Here is a 22024-nt window from a genome sequence, read left to right as displayed (position 1 = left end):
CTTTGAAAAGCTCGACCCAGAAGTCCCATGCTCTCTACTGGGACCAGCTTGTCCTCGGCGGAGTGTGGTTGTGTGTGTGAGGCGGAATGAGGAGCTCAGTGAAGTCAGAGCGCGACATCATGTAGACGGACACACACCGTGTTGTGTTACATATCCTCACATGTGTGTTTGTCACCTGGTTCTTATCCTTCACTCCGGGAAACCGGTTGTTTCTTCGTCGCGTCGCCATCATGTTCCTCCGCGGCTCCAAGAAGCGACGCTCCAGCCGCTCGGTGAGTTTCTCTTTCTTCACTTTTACAACTTAATTAAAACCACAAGACGATTTTAAAGTTTCCCCACGAAACACATCAAGTGATTCACCTTCAGGCTTCACGCTCGTGTTTGTGTTTGAAATAGGAGCTTGTTGGGTTTTCAGCACAGAAAAGAGTCCGGGGAACTTTGTCCCACCTTCACCTGGCGTCTGTTGTCGTGGAGTGAGAACGTCCCACTACTTTCAAACACTTCAAATACACAGTTCAATGCTTTTAAAAAATCCCAATTCCCTTAAAAAGCTCCATTCTTTGTGTCCTGACTCAGTCCACGCGCCCCAGGTGAAGCCAGGAGGGGTCAGGCTACGTCACAGTTGTGTGTTTCTTCACCTGAGCAGGTCTGGATGTGGTGGATGGAACATGAACATGTGTCATGTTCTCATCACAGCAGCAATTAAAGCTCAGATCAATCATCTCCTAGTTGGAATTCAGCCCCAGAAACACAGTCAGGCAGCTTACAGAGCAAGTGAGGCTCGTTTCCAGGGCTCACAGCTGTGTGGCCAGGCTGAAACATCTGGATCTGCAGCAGCACCCTGGGACATCATCCACACCACTTCCGGTGACACTCACACACAAAGTGGACTCAGGATATTAACTCTTCTTCTCCTGGACTCTGGTGTTAGGGATTTGTCCGGCGGGCCGATAACAATATTAGGGAGTAAAACAGATATATTGGCCAATGTGCATATTACAATAATTGTCAATGTCATTGTCAAACACTTATCATGTCATTGAGGTTTGATGTATTACAGTTAAAACATCAGTTTATTATAAATAACTCTTAATAAGAATGAAATACAACCAAATATATAGAAATTGAACTAAGACAAGGCAAGTTTATTTGTTAAGCACATTTCAAGAACAAGGCAACTCAAAATGCTTTACATAGAATATAGAAAGGCGTCATGACAAATTGTCAATATTATAAATCAATGGTTGTATGATTTAATAAAAGGCCAAACAGGAAACTGCTCCCTGCATCGATTTAAAAGAACTAAGATGTGCAGCGGACCTGCAGGTCTCTGGGAGCTTGTTCCATAAAAGCACTAAGAACTAACTAAGAAATGTGTTTGTAAAATTTAAACATAAATGCACACTTTTTATTCTGTAAAATAAAAGTAGTCATATCTGCAAACATAAACTCATATTTAAATATGTCTGTGAAAGGCTCACATCTAGTTTTTGATCGAGATCCTGCAACTTGTCCTTTTGTGTCAGTGCTCTAACACCATGTAAACACTCTGACACCTGTTCCCACCTCACACACACAATAACTACACTTATAAAGTATTCATGACATCATGAATACTTTATGCAACACTTCATTACATCAGCGCCACAAAAATGAATTACAGATCCTTTAGCAAAACAGATATTTATAAGTACAGAGTAGATGTTAAATACTTAATAAGATGCATGTATTTGTCTACTTGTTCGTAAACTAATTATTTGTTGACTATAAGGATGCAACTGGTGATTCAGGGGAACGTAAGAGTTTGATATTGATGTCATATGTTGCAGATATAAAGATATGGTGGAACACTGAGTTTCGTGGACGTACGTTCAGATCCAATAACAGAAAACTCGATATGACTGATCCGAGAAACAGTTTAGTTGTCAGCTTGTTCTCGGGCCTGGAGACGCTCGACCTGCAAACTGTCTGTCTGATCTTGTCCAGTGAGGAGAGGTGCATCGACTCTGCATGCCTCTGCAGCAAAGGCCCCCGACCTCTGACCTCTCCTGTTAATGTTTAACCCCTCCTGCACCGCAGTAACAAAATCGAAATGACACATTTCTCTTATTTGGGTCAAAAACTCTCCAGAGTCTTTCTCTCGCACCTGAGGAGTTCTACTCCCTTAGTGAGGACCTAAAGACAACATCCAGGTGTATTCTCATATTATTACCAGTAAGCTCCGGCTGAGTCGATGTGGTCGCCTCCTGATGTCAGATAAGAGAATTGGCCGGCTCTCAGTTTGCCCATTACCTGGTTACACTGTTACCAGGTAACACCAGAGCTCAATCAAACGAAGGCCATGTGATTCAACCCGCTGGAAAAGAGTGAGGGAGCTGATATGAAACGCCCGCCGCTGCTCTAAGTGTGAGCATGTGAGCTCATGTGAACTTGTGATTGTAGTATTTACTTTACCCACGTTGGGTTTAGAGGAAACTTCCTACCACCACTTCCCTCACATCCTTCACGCACAGCACAATGGGCGGACCTCATCGTCGTCGGGTCACCAAGTTGACGTCTTTTTGTGGAAGACTGAGAGGAAACTCACGCCAAACCCTTTAAGTCTCTGTGCAGCCTTGACACCGGCGTCATGATAAGGAGACATTCAAGGCAAAGTAGCACCAAGTGGCAGCGGGTAATGTTCAAGGTTGACATGTGGTTCCTTAAAAATAGAGTCAGTAAATTCAAGGTTCCTCCACGTTTAGATTCACAAGGAGGAAACAGGAGCTGGGATGTGGCAGGAGAAATAGTTGTTTGGTTTTGTAATCACATGCAGTGTTAATAAGAAACAAGTTGAAAGGTTTTATCATATTCATTCAATTCAATTTTATTTGTATATATATTATATATACGCTTTGCATAGAGAGTAAGTTCAGTAAGTGTTAAGTAAAATAAACGGGAATGGACTGAACATTTCAAACTGGTGGTGAAAACTGTCCAGGATGTTCTTGTGTTGCACAAAAACGAAAAAAGCAATTTCAAGTAAACTCAAGGCTTTTCTCAGGATTCCTAATCCTTTATTATTGATTACGTCACAATTGCACCCGTCCTTATCTCTTAATTACAAACTTGATGTGAGTGAGAAAGTCACAAGTTCATTTTGTTGTCGGGAGCGGGCCTGGTGGAGAGTTAGGGAGCGTCAACAAGCTGCGAGTAGTGAAGAGGGACCATAGTTTGTATATCCACAGTTTGGACTTTTTCCAAACCGGATCATTATGCTGAGCTTAATCTAATTTGAACAGACGTCCATCTCATCCACCTCCCGGAGAAATTCAGGCAGAAAATAATTAGAGGAGGTTTGCGAGACACAGTGGGCGTCGCCCTGCATCAGGCAACTAATATTACACTGTCTGTTTCCAATCAGAAAAATTAACCTCGGTTGCCGGAGGTGGGGTTTGCAAACTCACAGCTGATCGAATGGCAGCCTCTGGAGATGTGATCTATATATTTGTATATAAAGATGTATATATTTATGTTTTTGGATTTAAAAAATGACCCTGAGCTACAGCAAATCTTCATTTATACTTATCTTAACACATATCTTACTTACTAAACATTTACATTAACATCACTGTTATCAAACTTAAGCAGAAACCATTATTTTTATATATGTATTTTATTGTGCTCATTAATCCAGAGACGAAATACTTTGAATTAGCTGTATACGTTCATTTTCATCTGTTGTCCCAAGCCAGTTCTTCAGGGGCAACCTGAAGTAGAAGTACATACCTGCAATACAATGCATACCATTCAAAGTAACTGTACAACAAACCCCTGATTATCTCCACATTATGCTCACAGGTTTGTGTCGTTGCTTCTCCGGTGACTCTGCTGTGGTTACAGTTTGTTATATTGTGTTTTGACTGATTCTCAAAGAGGTTCAGGGGCAACAATGAAATGTTCTCTGTCAAAAACACAATCATAAAGAAGTAATGACGTAAATAAGTTCAAGCTGCTCCCACTCCTCAAACTCCACGTTTCAAGAATAAACCAGGTCAAACATGGCCCTGGCCCGAGTGGAGGAGAATGACAGTGAGAACACGAACAGATAAAGTGTCATTTCATTTCTTCCCGGCATGAATGGAGAGTCAGTGACACCCTGTCGTCTCCTGAAGTGCCATCATCTCAGGTCCGCTACAGTTTCCACAAGCGTTTCTATCCTGCAGCTATTCACTGTTATTTTCTGTAACCTTAATAAACGTAATATTTAAGGAGTGTAGCCGTACACCGGGATTAAATGCACAGGGGTTTTGTAGTGTGTGTGTGTGTGTGTGTCTGTGGGTGTGTTGGCCCCCATGTTAGTGTGTGACAGCTCAGGGGCTGCTTCCAAGGGAAATAACAACTGACAGGTTCAGTCACCCAGAAATCTCTGTACGCTCCATTTAGCCCGTCATGTCACCTTTCATACCTGCTCCTGTTAACATACTCCACATTGTGATTAATAAGGCTGCGTGACACAGGTCGTACTGTATCCATGTGTGTGTGTGTGTGTGTGTGTGTGTGTGTGTGTGTGTGTGTGTGTGTGTGTGTGTGTGTGTGTGTGTGTGTGTGTGTGTGTGTGTGTGTGTGTGTGTGTGTGTGTGTGTGTGTGTGTGTGTGTGTGTGTGTGTGTGTTGTTTGCACGGCACACTATGGCATTTTAAATGCGGCATGTGGGGACTATTCTGGACTAACTAGTTCATGTTGCTACGAAACTGGATGTTGTGCAGGGAGCCTACCACCTCCACCCTGGAACCGCTCAGAAGGCTTCACGGACAGAATGATTTCTAATGGAGAAAACGCATGATTAATGTTCAACGGTGCAGGAAAACAAGCGGCTAATCGCTCTGTGGTTTCTCGGTGCATTAGCGAAGCACTTGAAACCCTTGCTACAGCCTCAGTTATCAGTGAGATAAGCAGAGCAAACTCCCTGTTGCCCTAATCAAAGTCATTCATTGCAGTTTGATTATGTTCTTTGCAAAAACTCTGGCTTGGGAATCAGGCTAGAAGTGAATACGTCTGGGGGAGTTGTGAGTGCTGCTGTTCTCTTGTGTGTGTGTGTGTGTGGTTGGAAAAGGAAACAGGTATGCACAGGTACCTCGCTGTGTCACATATCTTCATTTTATTGCTTTGCTCATTAAACTCGGTTGGCGTCAGCGCTCATGGGAGTGTACGTCCTCATGTGAAACTTGACTCATGCGTTAGAGGTAAAAGATCAAGTGTTGTTTTCAGGTTTGAAAGTAAGTTTAACGTTGAGTTCTGTTCCCATTTTAAAAACATTTCCAGCTGTTGCGGAAAAAATCAGGTACACAATCCAAGTTCTGGAGCTAAAAACAACAGTGTCAGAGAGTTACTGTTTTAAACAATCTGGAAAGAGCTAATAATTAACATAGAAAAAACAATCCCTATCGACAGTAAACTTTTCACATGCACGAGATATGAGAGGTGCAGTGGAGTGAAGGCTTTAGAGGGAAAGAAAGTGGAGACTGCACGGTCGAGGGAAAGGGTGCAGTTCTCATCCTGTGTCTGCTTCCTTCCTCTCATCTCTAAAAAGAGGCCTGTGTCTGCAGAGTGTGTCCAATACACACACACACACACACACAGACACACACACACACACACACACAAGGCTGCAGGAATAGCAGTGAGATACAAGCTAGTTGGTTTAGACCGAAGCTTCACACGCTGGTGGCTTAGTCAGATGCACCGCTCAGCCCTTTTGGCGAAAGGCACTTTTGAGATTTGACTCCATGTGTTACTTATTTCTCTGTTATCGCTTCAGAACAGGCAGCGCGGCGCTCCTCGGACTCACAATTCAATTTGAGGGCTGATGCGAAATTAACAGGTTTAGCCAGAGGTTAAGTAATGTCAAGTTTAACTCCCACTGCAAGATGAAGTCCTGGTTCTTGACCCTGGTGATTAGTGAGGAGGAGCTGTTAAAAAGTGATGAGAGAGTGGAGAGTGCAGGATATCTTTGTACAAATGTTTAATTACTAATACAGTAATTACTTGATCTACAGCATTTAGTAATGGGCTTTAAAGTGTATTATTACATATTTATAGTTATATTTATTAATAAAAGACAAAACTGTGGAATCTAGTGACATCTGGTTAGTTACGTCAATGTCGTCACCGGACACCGATATTGGATCATCAATCGATTATCTACAGCGCTTATCCTCTTCAGGCAGGTCATGTTTAGACTGTGGGAGGAAGCCAGAGTAGAGACCTTCACCCACATAGACAACATTCAAACTCGAGACCCCGACTGAACTGGGATTCGACCCTGGAACCTTCCTTGTGTATTCAGACTAACCACCTGACCAGTGGTGTAGTTTTTATTTGCTTTATATATCTATACAGTTGCACTCGCATGTTATGTTCATTAGAAGTTTGCATGTGATGTCATTAATAATCTATAGACGACTCATAATCCATCACAAACGCTGCTAAACTAAAGGTAAAGTGTAAACATCACTCGATCGCTCACACTCGATATGACGTTGATGCTGCTGTGGCCATGTCTGACACACACGGTGCGTTTTAACCGTGTTTTTCTAACTTGTGTCAGTTGGTGTTAATCGTACTTTCACGATGTGAGCTGCAGTGAGGATTGTGTTTTGTTTCCAGCAGGAGGAAGAGGACCCGGACAGAGGTCAGCCCTGTATGCGCTGTGGAGACCAGTGCCCCGGCTTCCGTGTCCATGGCTGGAGGTATGAACTGTCGGACTCTTAAACGCTATCACGCCGCCGCCTGTTACCTTTGCAGGAAATGTTTTTCTTCTACTCTGTCTGGAACAGTCACGATCTCTTCTCCTGCTTTTGGGAGTTTCTGCAGCCATTGTTAAGAATCAGCTTCTTAAAAAGCACCGTCTGACATCTGGATTTTTCAGGCTGGAATCTACCTGTTTAACTTTTCAAAAACTCGGTATTCTCATTAGAGTCTGACCAATAGATTTTGGGGCTGATACAGATATCAGGAAGTAAAAAATGTCCTAAACAGACATCAACCAATATTAAAAGAAAAGGTTGGGAACAAGTCTTTAAATGTGGCCTGATGACAAAGAAATTGTATTGAGGTTTTCAACCATAAAATGTATAAATAAAAATAAAACACAAATAAACCGGACTTAAACATATTAAATAAACATATTTATACATATAAAATATAATTGTCTATTCTGTCAAATAAAAAACAAACGCAGATACCATGAGAGGCTCATATGAGTCTGGCTCTAACTTTAATTCCCTTTTGTGAACAGGAATGCCGACTGTGTCAGAAACAATATTAATGTGTTGACTCCCTCACAGAACAGACGCTCTTGGTTAAGTTTTCATTTTCTTTTACACAAAAACTATTTTTGTTCTGCTGAAGACGTCATAGTGTGTGTACTGAGTGTGTTGCTATCAGCAATAACTAAATCTGTATCAGATTTTATCACCAGATGTATTGATTTTATTGCTCTGTTTTTTTTAATTCAAATTCAGCGTATGTCAGAACTGTTGTTCAGGGGTTAAACCGTGTCTCTGTGTGTATAAGCACACAACTCAGGAGATACAGCAACATTGCTTACAAAGGAAATCAGCTTAACTGGGATCTGTGTACACGATGAGTGCAGATATACATTAAAAGACAACAAACATGACCCAGTCAGGGCCCGATGCTTACGATCCGTCGTCGTGACTCCACAGTCATAAAGAATCGAGCTCTATGTAGACTCACCAGTGCCATTAAGCCTACACATCTGCAGCAGCTGCATTTAGTTTGAGTTGGCATTATCTTCATGGGGGAAACAGAGGAGCTACAGAGCAGCAGGATTACCAACAGTCATCCTGCAACATGTGTTGTACGTCCGAGCTGCAGAGATTTAGACCTAAGACCTTCTTCTATGTCAGGGTAGCATTTGTCGTTTGTTGTACTAAAAACAAGGCCACATGGTGTATTAGCTCCCGAGGCAGCTTTTAAAGTGACAAGCTTTTTGTGGCTTGATATTCCAGATCGATTTCTTTAGTGTGAATCAATCTGGACACAAAGGAACCTCTACTCTGCATTAAGATGTTTGCGTAGGACGTCCATGTTGTGTTTTTGTAACCGAAGGATTCTTTGCAGCAAAAGGATTTATTTATATATTATAATCCCTTTCTATGAAGTCAGTGTGTGTACATCTGACACCTGCTTCTTCAGGAGTTGTTAACCTCTCAATGGACTCCTGAACAACAGTTTATTTTCCTCTGTTAAGCGGTTTCTCACATGCTTTTATTTGAGCTCCCTCTTTTCTGTCTGTCTCTCTCTCCTCTTTATTCCTTATATCCAGCTGGTTGGGTCTCTTGGTCAGTTTAATCCTGTCAATCACACTAATAAGATTAGGCCTTACTGCTGAGACACTGACCCTCTGGACCACTTCATACCTCCCCCTGTCTCCCTCACCCTCCTCCCCTCTCGCTTTCTTACCGTAGCTTTTGATTTCCAGATGTGACTGTTGTATTTCATCAGGTTTAACATATAAAAGTAGAATAGCACTCACCAGAGCATTAAAAAATAAGAAGGAATAAATAAACGTGATCCTAAACATGGGACATAAAAAAACAATATAACAAATATGTTATTATAACTACATGTATCTGCTAAAGAGAAATGAACTTAACACAGTTTTATACAGCCACGAAAAATATGTCAACTAGAAAGGCTGCAGCTTAAAAACAATACATTTGTGTTATAATATAAAATGTTACAGAAAGTGCCTGGATCCGCCCCTTAATCTGCATCTGCACCAAAATGTAATGTGTTCTTCTTTGATGGAAAATCAATCATCCTAAAGAAATATTCCTGGATCCTCTCCAAGCTTTAATGGGTTCTTGCCCCACCCATGTTCAGAAGTTCAAGGGAAATTGGTTGTGTGGTTACAATCCTGTTAACTAACAAACACAGATGAAAACATTGAAGGAACGTGGAAGTTTAAATTCCAGACGGTTGTTTTGCCAAAGGTCTTATGCAACATTAAGCTGAAGAAAATGAATCCAGATTTCTTTGTGTGAGTGAAGCAAGGAAGATTTATGATACAGAATGAAGAGTACACTCACCAGGTTAGTCACACAGCTAATGAAGAAATGAAGATAGACAGAAGTAAAGTTTACTGAGCTAAAGCCGACTGTAGCCCGGTGGTGGATTGAATAAAACAACGGGCCCAGGAATGTGTAGTTCCTGTAACCAATAGACTGTAATTGTATCTTTTAGCTCATTCAGTCCTGTTCCTTCTATTCAGGTCAAGACAAAAGAAGTTAGGATGTAATCTAAAACATGTGCTGCTGCGCTCCACCTCACACGCCCGCTGCCAGCGCGGCCCCCGAACACATCGATCTGTTTACAGTACGTCTAATCTGTGTAGCATGGACACAGTGCTGTGCTTTATGGAAGCCGTTCAGTTTGTGACAAAGAGAAAACGCCCCGTTCTGACATCTCGAGTCTTTTTAAGCAGCTCCGGGAGAACGAGGAACTTGAAAGTGATTAAATGATTGAGATGTATGGGGGTCAGTTGTTCGGACCCCGGAGTCTGCCGCTAATTGCATCTTCTTTAATAACCAATTCCGAGTCACACCTTCCCCGATGGAGAAGATCGGCCGAGTGACCACAGGCTCAGCTGCTGGCGCTCGCTGAGAGGGAAGTGATCCATCTTCATCCCGAGCTCCCACAGACAGAGCTTTAACTGGGGCGGGGGTGCAGATGGTGCTTCCGCTGCCCAGCAGTGAGCGAATTAAGTTACTTTTGACCCACAGGTCCCCAGCACACTTAGAAAGTGTTCAAAGTCGCCTTCACTATTAGTCTGGGTGGCCATGTGGCAATTACTCAGACTCTGATTAGTGGCAGAGAGTCATAGGACAAGGCCCATCTGCCTTTCAGAACCAGGTCTGAGGAGGGTTCTCTGAAGTCAGCTGCAGATATGGATTATCACACCAGCAGCAGCATGCTTTTAAAGCAGAGGATTATTATGTAGCTGCCACACTGTGTGCCCTTCAGTATCGATAACTATATAATGATGCATGTGTAGAAAGTGGTCTGGTCGTCTGGATTGGCGTTTTGCATTAGAGCTATTCTTATTCTAACTTATAATAATCTTCTTATTATCGTTGTGAAGCAGTGAAGAAAGTGAAGGGGACTTTCAGATGACTTTAAAGGAGCTGGAGCAAGATAATGTTGACTAATGGATCAATCGACTATTTGTTGGAACTGTACTTTGTGTCTATCGAACACGAAGCAGCGTTTGTTGACTCTGATGCTGGAGTTGTTGAGTTGCTGGATAGAAATCGATCTAATATTTCCAGAAATCTGAAAACAGCAACAACAACAGATTTCCCAGTTCAGGTTTCTGCGAGTCGAAGCTTCACTGAACTTCCAGGCGAGCGGCTCTTTGTGCAGCAGCAGCGGCTTCAGGCTTCTGTGGACTTGAGTCTTTATCTGCTGCTGTGGCTCGATTACTCCAGGTCACTTTTTTACAGTTTCAGAAAGAAAACTGCAACCAGCATCACCACAGGCCACGAACACAGCCCGTTCCAAACAGACATGTCTAATACTGCCGCTGCAGCAGTTTGACGAATGGATCAACTGACAATTTGTAGAAGTTGTGTCTATCAAACACGAAGCAGCATTAATGTTGATGCTGAGCTGTTTTTTTTTGTAAAAGACAGAATCACACTGGAGTTGGAATGAATTCAGAGACGTGTCGTGACTTCGCTGAGACTGAAATTCCTGCCGTCTGCTCGATCCTGCACCAGTGACACTTTGCTGTCATGCATCGTATTCACGTATGGTGACAGAGACAGGACCCGCACAGCGTTGCTCACAGGCTCGAAATCTGCTCCACTTTTTAAATAACTGCGTCAAAGCAACAATCGTCCATCTGTTGTGAATCAGTCGGAGGAGAGGAGACACCGTGAGTTCACTCCTCACGACTGTTCTACTCAGAGTCTGATGTTTCCTGTCTTTTAAAAAGCAATGGGAGTAAATTCTCAGTCTTAAACTTCCATCGTGTTTGAATGAAAATATAAGAATTACACGAGCGTGTGTGTGTGTATCCTGAGAGCTGCGTTTGTATTTTGTGTGGTCGTGTTCGTCGGCGTGACGTCTTTTTGTTCGAGCCCACTATCAGCTCGGAGGAGGGTGGGAGTCGGGGGTGGAGGAGACATTGAAAAGAGCCGTGCAGAGAGAGAGAGAGAGAGAGAGAGAGAGAGAGGGATGTGAGCACATGGAGAAGGAGCTGCCCTCAGTGACGGAGGCTGACAGACAGACAGCAGCGGCAGGAGACGCCTGTCACATGCAAAAACCTTTTGTGGCTTCAGGAGAGTGTGGATGGGACAGTCCCTGCAGAGCAACCTGGGCTAATTTGTGATGATTACAGCAGGTAATGGAAAAAAACCTTTTACAGTCTAACAGGATTAAAGGGACCAGAAACTCAAACAGTCATTAAGTCTGGAGATGTGAGTAATCCACTGTTATTTTTTTGTGCAGTTCTTTTGTGTGTCATAGTCTGACTTCATGTTGTTTTGTACACACGACTGTTCACCTGACATCATGTTCAGGTTGTGCTGTTACTCAAAGGCTGATTTATAAGTGGCCAGTCAGTGTGGGATCCGGGGGGGGGGTGAGGTGAGTGAGCCTTAATCTCTGTGTGCGACAAAATTAAAATGATTTTCAATCCCCTCAGCCAAAGCTAATTAAAGCTGTTGGATTTCCACAAGTTCAAATGAGTTTATTTCAAATCTGCACAGTCAATATTTACCTTCTCTGTACTTTTCCGTCTAAGACTCCATCAACAGTTCAACCATTGGCAAATACCTTCCTCCGCTTCATGTCCTCCATCACCCTGCTTCATCATAAAGACTTAAATTTGTCTTGTTATAATTATTTAATGCATTGTTCTTTTTTATAGATGTGCAAAATTAGTCAATTTGTAGATTAGTCAGTGGACAGAAAGTTATAATGATATGTTTGATAATTGATTGATCATATCAGTTATTTCTCATATGACTGTAAAGTGATATTTGAAGGTTTTAGGCTGTTATTTGGAGAAAAAAAGCCATAAATTCTAAATGTTCTTCACTAATTTTTAAGACTTCAGACCAAACAATTAATCAAGTAAAATAATCTGCAGATTAAAATCTATAAACACGAGGTGACGGTCGCGGCAGCAGATGCAGCAGCCGTCTCACTCTCACTAACAGTGTTTTGGTCCAGCAAACAAATCTAGTGGCAGATTGTGGATCTCTGTCCAAAGCAGCATCTGCTGTGTCTCCTCCTGAATAACACATAATGCTGGTTATATATTCAGTGGTGAACTTGTATTTTCAATTTGTCTTTGTGTTTTTCTAGGCTGCACAGTTTGGATATACACAGTTAATTAATTGCATTTGTTTGTGCACTTTTATTTTGACCCTTTCACTCAAATTGACGGATGTTCTCCTGCAGTGACGTTTGAGGAACTACAGGAAGTAGTAACCAGTTTAATTTATTATTTAACTAAATCATTTAATCTCTAGCTTTGACAGCAGTTTAGTGAAAATTCAATTTGCCATTGACTAAATTATAAAACCTAATTAGCAGCTACCATCAAAACATCGAGCCACTTCAATATGATACTAGTGTTAAACAACTCTATCACTTTGTAAAGATTTTCTTTGAAACAATACACCTCTATTCAAATAATGATTTGCTTATATAATACAAGGAGTAAAAAGCCACGTGTTGAGGATCAGTTGATTTTCCTCTGTGCTGTTTCTTTGATGCAGCCTTGGGTTGAAAATCTGTTTGTAGATCTGCTACTTTTCAAAACCATCGGAACTTAACTTAACTTAACAGAGATTGTATACAAGTATTTAAGTATCTATACTTTTAACTCTAATCGGGACAATCACAGGTATTTTCCCTCCTTTTGAACTCGTAAATTATATTGTTTGTGTCTCATCTGCACCAAATGCTCATATCCTGAGGGGACAAGGCCTGCTTGTATTACATCAGAGGCTTGTGATTCAGATAATTGAACAGGACATGGCTCAGCACAGCGGGGCTTGGTAAATTGCACAGTGTTGAAATTCCCTTCAGTAATGTTCTGCTGTTAAATTTAGTGAAGTCACGAATACACAGCCACGTGCTGAGGAGAAAGAAGACGGAGAAGCTTCTCCTGGATATTTAAACGTACACAGCACACTCTGCTGCTCGCTCATTTGTGTGTCTCTTGTATATGTAGTGAGTCCCTCTGGTTTATATTTAGGCAGCAGACGTGTATTTAAATGTATGTCGTGCACAAACCAGGCTTAACGTCGAGATAGAGACCTGATTTATTACGTTACAAATTCACCCAAATTGGCCCCGTGTCATCTCTCGGTTACTGTATGTGAGGGTCGGCGCCCCCGCTCGTGATCAAATCCTTGCCGTAAACGCTTTCATCATGTGGGGGGGAGGCCGGTGGTGGGTGTGTGGGGGAGTGGGTCACTGGTGGGGTGAGACGTGGTGCATCTGCCATCTGTCCCCCCCCCATGCCAGGTCTCCGGCTGTGTCCTCCTACCCATTTACGTAGGAATGTGCGTGGCGTCCCCCCACCCTTTCCCTCCGCTTTTGTTAACACACACTCGCACAAATACAGCTGGGACCAGATCTGTGCCAACATGGCTTAGCCTAAGCTGAGTCTCGGTGTTTACTATTATTTATATTGGTCCTTGGCGATCGTGGCCTTATAAGGGGCCAGGACGGGACGGCGTGCCTATGCTGTATTATAAACATATATTGTGTTCGGGGCCTGAGAAAAGACACTGGGATCCCACAGTGTTAGTTTGTGTCTCTGTTTTGTCAACTCGCCGACAATTAACTTGTGTTGGGTAAAGAGAGATGAGAGAGAGAGAGAGAGACGTTACTACCGACCGTCACAGGAGGAGACGATTGATCGGTCGAGCTTCACCAGTCGTGTGTGTTTTTGTGCGTTAGCTTTTTTTTGGTTGCGTGGGGGGTTGGGACCTGGAATAAAGCAGCTTTGTGCTTTGTGAACTTGAGCCACAAGTTCCAGCTGGCAGGCGGTTATGCAACCACAACAGAGATGTACACATGCAATACATGCCGCTGCGTATGGCCGCGGTGTCACTCTCATCCATTCAAATACGAGACGCCGTCAGCCCGAGGCGCTTTATTCTGGCTCCACCGCCCCACACACACACACACACACACACACACACACACACACACACACACACACACACACACACACACACACACACACAAAGACACACCCACCGCCAGATTGAATGTGGCGAGGATAACGAGGGAAAGATGGGTTGTATTACGAGGCGGAGGGAGATTATTGCTCCCGTCTTCACCTCCCTCTCTTAACTGCCATGGGATTGACAGCCAGGCTTATACCCGTGACCTCATTTCCTCCTCGTCCGGTGGAGATAAATGGTTCTGGAGAGATGACGGTGCGATGAGGGCACGAAGTGTTGTTCCCTTTGTGACGACTGTTGTATTAGTAATTTATGGCAGCGGGGAGTCTGGTTGAGTCAACCTGAAGAATGTGTGTGGGCTGGTTTGTGAAGTCTGCTCATGAAACAAGCTGTGGGAGCGGCTGTATGAATATTGTGTTGATATATATATATACACAGATAACTCAAGTGTTTAGGTTTGTTAGAGGAGCTCGTCTAACTACCTCAACTTAGTAAGAGTCTGTTTTTCTTTCAGCTTAATTACAGAGTTCAATCATCTAATTAAATGATTTAAAAATGCTCGTAAATTTAAAGAAAGTGAAAAAGAAGATTCCTGGATCCGCACCCTAATCTGGATCCACACCAAACTTTTATGAGTTCTTCCTTGGGTCATGCCCAGACTCTCCACAAAATATCATGAAAATCGGCTGAGTGCGTAATCCTGCAAACAAACAGGTGGTGGTAATAAAATTCAAAATTTTGATATATTTTCTTAGTTTTTCTGATTTCTCAGCTTGTTTGGGAAAATAGCGGCTGACACAACTTAAGTCTTGAAGCAGATTCAAAGTTTAACACGATGTCTTGCACCTGAAGTACCTGAAGCACCAGGAGAACCCGCCTGTCATCCTGTATCTACTGATTTGACATTTGATCAGTTTTGGCTTGTGTTGTAAATCTATCGGAAAAAGAAAAAAAGTCCCCGGGGCTGAAGTGCAACACTTTCCCTGTCTCCACAGGAAAATCTGCGTGCACTGCAAGTGTGTGCGAGAGGAGCATGCCGTGCGCTCCGTGCCAGGCCAGCTGGAGAAGATGATGACCAAGCTGGTATCGGACTTCCAGAGACACTCCATCTCCGATGACGACTCGGGCTGCGCCTCCGAGGAGTATTCATGGGTCCCACCGGGGCTCAAGCCCGAACAGGTAACAGCCGGGGTGCTGAGCAGAGGGGAGACCGTGAATGAATCCTACACACGACGCACAATACACTTCTGTTCTGTCGTCCTGGGAGAGGATCCCTCACATGTGACCCTCTCTGAGGTTTCTAAGTTGACTTCGCCTGTTATTAGGGCTTATTTTGGTAGTTTTACTCTTGTTGAGGGTGAAGAACAGAGGATGTCGCACCTTGTTAAAGCCCTAAGAGACAAAGTGTGATTTGTGAATATGGGCTATACAAATAAAGTCTGATTGATTGATTGATTGATTGATTGATTGATTGATTGATTTATGTCCGCACAGACGCTCAATTTGATAACTATGGGAACAACTATTCACTCTTTTTTGTTAAATGACAGCAATTGAATAAACTCTTTATTCTGCCTGATTAATGTCTGGATGTGAACTTGTCTCCTCACGCAGGTGTACCAGTATTTCAGCTGCTTGCCAGAGGACAGGGTGCCTTATGTGAACAGTCCGGGGGAGAGATACCGAATCAAGCAACTGCTGCACCAGCTGCCGGCTCATGACAGCGAGGTAACGGCCACTTTAAATCTGTGACTCTGGATGTTTAACCCTAACCCTATAATTAACAGCGAGCGAGAGGTTGATAAAGTTTCTAACACGCGACAGATGTGAAAATGGAAGAATACAAGTATTTCAGGATATTCAAGAGATTTTGGCAACACACAATTTCCACCGCAGAATTTATCCGTCATACTCTTCCTCCTGCTGCTCTCTCCAGGCTTCATCCCTCGCCTGAATGTTCTGGAAATCAGATTCTTCATATGTGAAATGCAAACTCCAGAAAATATCTGGGCCCCATTTTCCAGAGTTCATGTCTTGAAACAGTTCCTCTTCTGGTGCATTGTGATCAAGCCTAAAACACTGAGCTCATTAAATCACAACACAGTAATAAGTCGATTCCAAGATTTATTTCAACCTCTGAATAGATGCTTCTGTAAAAACAGATAAATAAACCAAGGTCAATAAAGAACACATTTCACCTGTTAACAGTAACTTAGGTGTGATTTGTATTTATTTGTTGATTTGTTTAGTGCACATGAATTAACATGCTGTAAAAGCACCAGTCAGCCAAGAGGCTCTTTTTCATCTGAAGTCCCTGGAGAGTTGTTACAAAATCATCCTAAATAGAAAAAGTATGAAATTGAAATTACCCAGTTATTCATGCAGAACAATTACAAAGAAAAGAGAATATTGTTAGAAAAATGTATTACGTATGAGACTCTTTATTTGCTGTCATTTTAATGGTTTAAAGGTTTTATTTTACTACTCATTTCACTTGAACCTTAATGTATTAATAAAACCCCTCAGATCAGTCGTGCTTCTCTGTTCAATAGTCTGTAAACAATATACTTCTAAATATAGTTATCGGACTGCGACTGCTAGTTTGAATCCATCTTTCTGAACCAAAGAGACAAACGAAGTTGAGAAACTATGTTTTTTATATATTTGTCAACAAGAGTTTCCCCGTGTTCCCACAGCCGCAGTACTGTAACACTCTGGAGGAGGAGGAGAAGAAGGAGCTGCGTCAGTTCAGCCAACAGAGGAAAAGAGAAAACCTGGGCCGAGGCGTCGTCCGACTCTTCCCAGTAACTATGATGGGAGCCAAATGTCAACAGGTTAGGCAGCATTCAACTTATAACAACAGTATGCTTATGTAACATTGAGGCTCGGATGTAAAACTACATTAAAAAGACTGAAGCATGCAGGTGCAGGCACGGCTTCAGGGCCACATCACACTGGCATTTAATGATTACAGGGCTGTGAAAGCAAAGTGCTGCACGACCTGGAGCGTTCACCAGGATGTGCGGCGTCTGACTTCCTCTCCCTCTGCACCACACCCCCTCACACACCCAACCTAATGTGTTTTTTCCAGTGTGGCAGGCAGATCTGCGGCGGAGACATAGCGGTGTTTGCCAACCGGGCCGGACACGGCAGCTGCTGGCACCCTCAGTGTTTCCAGTGTGCCTCGTGCACCGAGCTGCTGGTGGATCTGATCTACTTCTACCAGGACGGACAGATCTACTGCGGCCGGCACCACGCCGAGAGGCTCAAGCCCCGCTGCCAGGCCTGCGACGAGGTGAGGGTCTCTCCAGGATCCACAACCTGTCTGGTTAAACTGTGATTAACATTAGGTCTCTTAAAGCAAAGAGTAGTCCCAGTCAGAAAGCAACAAACTGGTGCAAGAGGTCGACGTCTTTATTCTGCAGATTTCTAATCTCTTTCACCTTCTGTCTTCGACTGCAAACTGACCACTGTTCATTTAACTTCAAGTAAAACAAAGCTCCAGCTGCTGTAAAGATGAGTATTTTAGTTTAAAGGTAAAATGTGAAGAAAGATTCTTTAATTTATCTCCAAATTGGTCGTCAGGTTCTTTTCTATCAGAGTATTTCATCATGTCCTTTGGTCAGTTTAGTGTAATTTGTCTGTCTCTTCCTGTTTTGAATGGCCTCTCGCTGTGACTTAAGAGATTAGCTGACATGGTTGACTAATGGATCTGGCACGACTGACCCCAGGAGTTCTTTAGACCCAGAGGATGACTAAGCCTGCGATGAGAGCATCTTCCTCCCCCCTGTCTCTCAAACCCTAATCTTCAGTATTCTGTAGTATTCTTTTTACAAATGTTTATTTCTGTGCAGGTGAACTCATCACTACGGTTCTGACTGACTTCTCTGTCTCTGTCTCTGTCTGTGAATCTCAGATTATTCTCGCGGATGAATGCACAGAGGCAGAAGGACGATATTGGCACATGAAGCACTTCTGTTGTTTTGAGTGCGAGGCGGCGCTCGGTGGCCAGCGTTACATCATGAAAGAGAGTCGACCGTACTGCTGCTCCTGCTACCAGTCCATGTATGCGGAGTACTGCGATACCTGCGGAGAAAACATAGGTACTGGAGTCTGAAGAAACACGTTTACAGCTGTTTCAATGCAGCCAATGTCAATCTCAATGTCTGTCATCAGCAGCTGTTTATAAGCAGTTTTCAAATTGATTTGTGTTGTAACACAATATAATCCAGATGTTAGCAGACTTAAAGTTTAATTAAAAAAATATATACACCCTGTCTCAAAATGTTAAACAAAGATCTGGATTCTTGTGTCACTAATAGTTGTGCATTAATATTTTAATTAAGTGTTTTGTGTTATAGAAGTACAGTGAATTAAAATACGGCTGACATACTGAAATCTACATTCACTGTGTGTACCCACAACAGAGGACACAAGTGATGTGTGTAATCATGAAGTCATTTCCTCTCAGGTATCGACCAGGGTCAGATGACGTACGAGGGTCAGCACTGGCACGCCGTGGAGTCGTGTTTCTGCTGCGCCCGCTGCCGGCTGCCTCTCCTGGGACGTCCCTTCCTCCCCCGAGCGGGGCTCATCTTCTGCTCCAGGCCCTGCTCGCTGGGCGAAGACCCCGATAACTCCGACTCCTGCGACTCAGCGCTGCAGAGCAGAACCCCTCAGCACGGCCGACACTGCGGGACGGCAGAGAAACACCAGCGGCAGCAATGTGGTTCCCCACTGAAGCCACCAGAGGGCGTCACTATTACTGCAAAAGACTGCATTCATACTGCAGTGGAGAACAGGGGTGAGTAAGAAAACCATGTGAATTAAAATACACTTATATTTTCCCACTAATCCAACACGTTTCTTTGCTCTGCCTCTCTCAGGCGTCCACTCTGCTCCAGTTCCAAACGGACTTCCTGCTCCCAGTGGTCAGCCTCATCCCAGAGGCTCCTATTCTCCTCTTCCCCACATTCATCTAGGAAATGGTTTGGGTCCATCTTGGCCCAGCGACCTCCCTCACTACAGTTTACTGCCGGAGAACTGTGGTGTCAGACCTCCAGTCGGCGTTCTGCAGCAGAATGAAAACACTGGACTAACCGGTCTGAATTCTAGAGGCACGTCCACTGCTAAAGACTGTAGAAACTGGGTGGAGAGGACCAATCAAGTTATGCAAGGTATCAGGAACCACTCCTACTTAAGTGCTGATTATTTAAATTCACTAACAGTAACTTAAACTCACTGTGTGTTAACTCCTGTTCTCTTGTCCTCAGCGTTTCCCCCCCACAAAAACCCACTTGTGAACCCCCTGGTTTCGCCCGACTCGTCTCCCCTTGCTGTCAGCAACCCGTCCATCCTCCCGCCTCCTCTTCCCGTCAAGACTCGTGACCTGATACCCAGCGAGTCGCACCCGCCGAACCTCCGGCTTCTAGAGGACGGACCCGCGGATCCTGCACCCCCGCTGGCTCGCAGCGGGACAGCTAGAGTCAGCTTCAGAGAACCAATCAGCAGCAGCTACTCTGTGGACGTGGACGAGGAGGAGGAGGAGAATGAAGAGGAGCTGCGGGAGGGCGAGGAAGGCCAGCAGGTGGAGGAGGAGGTGGAGGGAGGTTTTGGAAGCAGGTTAAATCTGCAGAAAGGTATCCCGCCGCAGATGGATCTACTGGGTAAGCAAAAGTTTCAGAGTGGAATATTAACTCGCATTCAATTTGGAAATAAACTTGATTTTGTTTTTCCTCAACCAGACGGCTCCTCGTACCAACAGCGGAATCTGAGGCGAGGGTGGAATCGTTGCCGTGTCCCGTCAGACCCGAGTCTCCATCCGGGCTCAGAGAGGCGAACCCGACACTCGCGGACCGAGCGGCCTCAGCTGGACACGCTGGACTGGAGAGGCGAGAAAGACGCGGACAGCCGGGGCTGCTCCAACGTTTCCTCACTGAGCCTCCAGCCGGGCCACTACAAGCACGAGGACTCCTGCTCTACGTGTTCCTCGTCCTCGGACTCGGAGGAGGACGGCTTCTTCCTCGGACAGCCGATCCCTCTGCCCCCGCAGCTCAGGAAACAGCAGCCCGACGAGGGCGAGGACAGGGAGGGGGGGCAGGAGAAGGAGGTGCAGAGTGACTCGGGGCTGAGAGGAAGCTTCAGGCGGAGAAGAGCTCACAGTTTCAGTGCAAAGGACAAAGATAAAAACTGTGCTATTTCTTAACAACAGAAAGCAACACGGACACACAGCCTCTTATTTACTGACTGGTGCTGCTCAAGAGTAACTAACGGCCTTTCATTATTCTGGTATCCGAGTTTTGTGATGGTGTTGAATACAAAACTCATACAAAACTCAGACCAGGGTCATTGATTCTCCTTAGCAAAAGGAAGAAAAGTGAGCTACATCCACATTAATATGTTTTCATCAGTGCTGCCTCGTTTACACCTGACGTCCACACTACTCCACTGGTCGAGCACCTGAGAACTTAACTTTGGAAACACTGCTGGACCCATTTTAGTTTGAAAAAGTCCAGGCTGCCTTTGAAAGTTTGGAGAAAATGACAGTAAAACGCTTAAAACACCTTCTAACACTAAGATCAAGAACAAGAATAATTGGGCAGACAGCGAGATGAGAGGCCAGTTTGCGTGATAAGGCCAAATTCTCCACTGGCAATGGGAAAGGAGTGGAGCACCTTCATTTATCGAGTTTAAAGATTCTGCTAATTTAGGTGTAAAAGAGGTGATGCTGTCTGTAACAGTTCCACCTCGTCGTCGGTCCAAGAAAATAAATCCCTGCTCTCACTTCTCGCTCGTTTTTGTCCAAACTATTGTTTGTAGTATTTCCTGTAACTAAGCAACCAACTGCAAATAGACTGACTGTCTGCTTCCTGTACACACCAGCACACGCATGCTAAGTGTATGTGAATGGTCATGTGATGAGCGTTTTCAGGTGTGTTAATATAGATGTAGATTACTTCTGATGTAAAGATAAAACGCTTGTTTGGATGGAGATCGTTTATCCATTAAAATGTCTTTTTAAAACTTAAATGATCTCCGCCAGTGTTTTAAATCTGTGTCAAATGACGTAAAACACCATTTTAAAATGAAAACGTATTCGTAGGGGAAGCAGCTCAAACCTCAGAAAGTCCGACCCTGACTTCTCACTGTTCAATGTCACATGGTGTGTGAATCACGTGAGCGCTGACGGAGGTTAATTGATCATTGATTGTGATTTTAATTAAAAACACTCAGACCTGTCACAGTTAAATCTCACTGCTCGTTATCGTCGCCCTTCATTTACGAATGCAAACCTCGAGAAGAACTGACGTCACATTCCAACACTATTAAAAATACAGAATATGTTATTATAACTCTGCTGTTCCCATTCTCTGTGCTCTTATGTGCAATTGTATATGGTTGTAATATATTCCAGTGAAGTAAAGTAAATGGCCAAATAGTATGTGGAGGATGATTACTTCAGCAAACTGTGGTAGTTTTATACGATCAAAACGAAGTGTGTGTGTTGAACAGTTAATGTGAAGCACATTTATCACGTCTCTAATCATGTGCGGCTGGAAGGTCATTTATTTTTATATACAGGAACTTGGTGTAGGTCACTGATCCGTCTTGTTTTATTACAGATGACGATTGAATGTGAGAAAAACTTATGGCGACATTAAATGTGTCTAAATTGTTGGTGTAAATGTGTGTTGTTGTTGTTTTTTCCACATTACATACACAACACAGACTTTTGAAGAGTAAATATAAATATATAGTGTAAGTACATTTTTATAAATTCATTTTGTAAATTTAGTCCAGAACCG

General features: G+C 43.6%; 1 protein-coding gene across 3 annotated transcripts; it reads left to right on the top strand.

Annotated features, from left to right (window-relative positions):
* Nucleotides 1-52: 52 nt before the first annotated feature.
* Nucleotides 53-21904, top strand: prickle3 (prickle homolog 3). Of its 3 annotated transcripts, XM_035159855.2 has the most exons (11): nucleotides 53-272; nucleotides 6649-6731; nucleotides 15215-15398; nucleotides 15834-15947; nucleotides 16916-17053; nucleotides 17311-17514; nucleotides 18136-18322; nucleotides 18691-19023; nucleotides 19106-19396; nucleotides 19493-19885; nucleotides 19964-21904. In XM_035159855.2, exons 1-11 carry the CDS (start codon nucleotides 231-233, stop codon nucleotides 20422-20424), a joined length of 2430 nt encoding a protein of 809 aa, XP_035015746.1. In that variant the 5' UTR covers nucleotides 53-230; the 3' UTR covers nucleotides 20425-21904. The 3 variants fall into 3 exon arrangements, with proteins under 3 accessions (XP_035015746.1, XP_035015750.1, XP_035015749.1); XM_035159859.2 differs by lacking the exons at nucleotides 53-272; nucleotides 6649-6731 and adding an exon at nucleotides 11238-11413; XM_035159858.2 differs by lacking the exons at nucleotides 53-272; nucleotides 6649-6731 and adding an exon at nucleotides 11238-11489.
* The last annotated feature ends 120 nt before the right edge of the window (nucleotides 21905-22024 follow it).

Source organism: Hippoglossus stenolepis, chromosome 6 (genome assembly GCF_022539355.2).
Source record: "Hippoglossus stenolepis isolate QCI-W04-F060 chromosome 6, HSTE1.2, whole genome shotgun sequence".
NCBI classification, from domain to species: domain Eukaryota; kingdom Metazoa; phylum Chordata; class Actinopteri; order Pleuronectiformes; family Pleuronectidae; genus Hippoglossus; species Hippoglossus stenolepis.
Note: the sequence above shows the minus strand (reverse complement) of the source record. Positions and strands in the feature narration are given on the sequence as shown.

Excerpts from the sequence above, each read along its gene's own strand:
- prickle3 (XM_035159855.2), top strand. The coding sequence starts at position 231 with ATGTTCCTCCGCGGCTCCAAGAAGCGACGCTCCAGCCGCTCG. Across the intron at positions 6,732-15,214 it reads TTCCGTGTCCATGGCTGGAG|GAAAATCTGCGTGCACTGCA; the intron begins GTATGAACTGTC and ends CTGTCTCCACAG. Across the intron at positions 19,024-19,105 it reads TACTGCAGTGGAGAACAGGG|GCGTCCACTCTGCTCCAGTT; the intron begins GTGAGTAAGAAA and ends TGCCTCTCTCAG.